The sequence below is a fragment of the Eimeria tenella genome, genomic scaffold (assembly GCF_000499545.2).
Source record: "Eimeria tenella Houghton genomic scaffold, Eth_scaff2613, whole genome shotgun sequence".
In the NCBI taxonomy this organism is placed as follows: Eukaryota; Apicomplexa; class Conoidasida; order Eucoccidiorida; family Eimeriidae; genus Eimeria; species Eimeria tenella.
The window spans coordinates 1-1,316 of NW_013542485.1; the positions used below are offsets into that span (position 1 = coordinate 1).

The 1,316-nt window shown below is 64.2% G+C and overlaps 1 protein-coding gene across 1 annotated transcript; it reads left to right on the forward strand.

Annotated features, from left to right (window-relative positions):
- Positions 1-156: 156 nt before the first annotated feature.
- ETH_00041890 (uncharacterized protein) lies at positions 157-1,228 on the forward strand (the record flags this gene model as incomplete). Its single annotated transcript, XM_013375259.1, has 2 exons — positions 157-1,186; positions 1,215-1,228. 2 exons carry the CDS (start codon positions 157-159, stop codon positions 1,226-1,228), a joined length of 1,044 nt encoding a protein of 347 aa, XP_013230713.1.
- Positions 1,229-1,316: the final 88 nt, after the last annotated feature.

Consider the following 1,316-nt stretch of genomic DNA (forward strand, 5'->3'; position numbering starts at 1 on the left):
AGCAAGGCACCAGCGGGGCCCCCACCATGGCAGCAGGGGCCCCCCATTGACACTCCATTTTTGCTTCGCTTCCCTTCCTTTGCACTGCGGCATCTGCAGGCCGAGGCTGTGAGGCAGCAGAAGCAGCAGCAGCAGCAGCAGCTGCTGCGGAATACCATGGAGGGCGAAGTCTCGGCAGAAGCTGCAGCTCTGCGCGACCCCGCAGCAGAAGCCCTCGGGACAGCGGCAGCAGCAGGAAACGGGGCTTCGGGGACGCAGCAGCAGCCGCAGGACGAGCGCGAGCTGCAGCACGACGAGCAGCAGCAGCAGCAGCAGCAGCAGGAGCAGCAGAACCACGCAGAAGACAGAGCCAGCAGAAGCAGCAGCAGAAGACCCTCTGCTGCATGCAGCGCTGGAGATGAAGAGGAAGTGATTTACTCTGACCACGACGGGCCTCCTGAGGAGGTGCAGCAGCAACAGCAACAGCAGCAGCAGCAGCAGCAGGCTGAAGAAGATGACGCTGCTGAGACGGCTGCAGCATCTTCGGGAGAGGCGAAGCTTCTGCAGGAGCAGCAGAGGGATCCGAAGGCTGGCAGCAGCAACAGCAGCAGCAGCAGCAACGGCCCCGCGCTGCAGCAGAAAAGCGACAGGGCATCTCCCCAGCGGAGCAGCTCGACAACAACGCTGAACGGGGCAGCAACAGCAGCAGAAGGCGAGGCAGCAGCAGCAGCACCAGCAGAGGAGAGCACCGCAGCAGCAGCAGCGCGAGCCACAGAAGTCGGAGCAGCAGCAGCAGCAACACTGGCACGATTTGCTGCTGCTTGCGAAGAGAGCGACGAAGAGGGGGCCATTTCCGATGAGGAAGAAGGCCTTTCTGCTGAAGCAGCAGAAGCAGAGGCAGCAGCAGCAGCAGCAGCAGCAGTTGCAGCAGCAGCAGCTGCAGCAGCAGCGGGCCAGAGCAGCAGCAGCACAGTGGAGCTGCTCAACGCGCCGCTGAGCCTCGATGTTGCAGCAGCAACAGCAGCACTTAAGGAGGCCTGCAGCAGTTTGCTGCTGCGGGTTTCCTCCTCTCCGTCCCTTTCTGGAGACAGCCTGCAGCTTTGTGTCACCTTCAGCAGCAGCTTAGCAGCAGCAGCAGCAGCAGCAGCACTTAACGGCCGCAAGGCCTGCAGAAGGGTCCTGCGGGCCTCGCTGGCGGGGCCACCCCGTGCTGCTGTGGCTAGGGGGCCCCCCAGGGGCCCCCCGCTGACTTCCTCTCCGGCTCCTGGTGCAGCAGCAGCAGCAGCAGCAGGGTTCAGGGGGCCCCAGCAGCAGCAGCAGCAGCAGCAGCAGCCGCC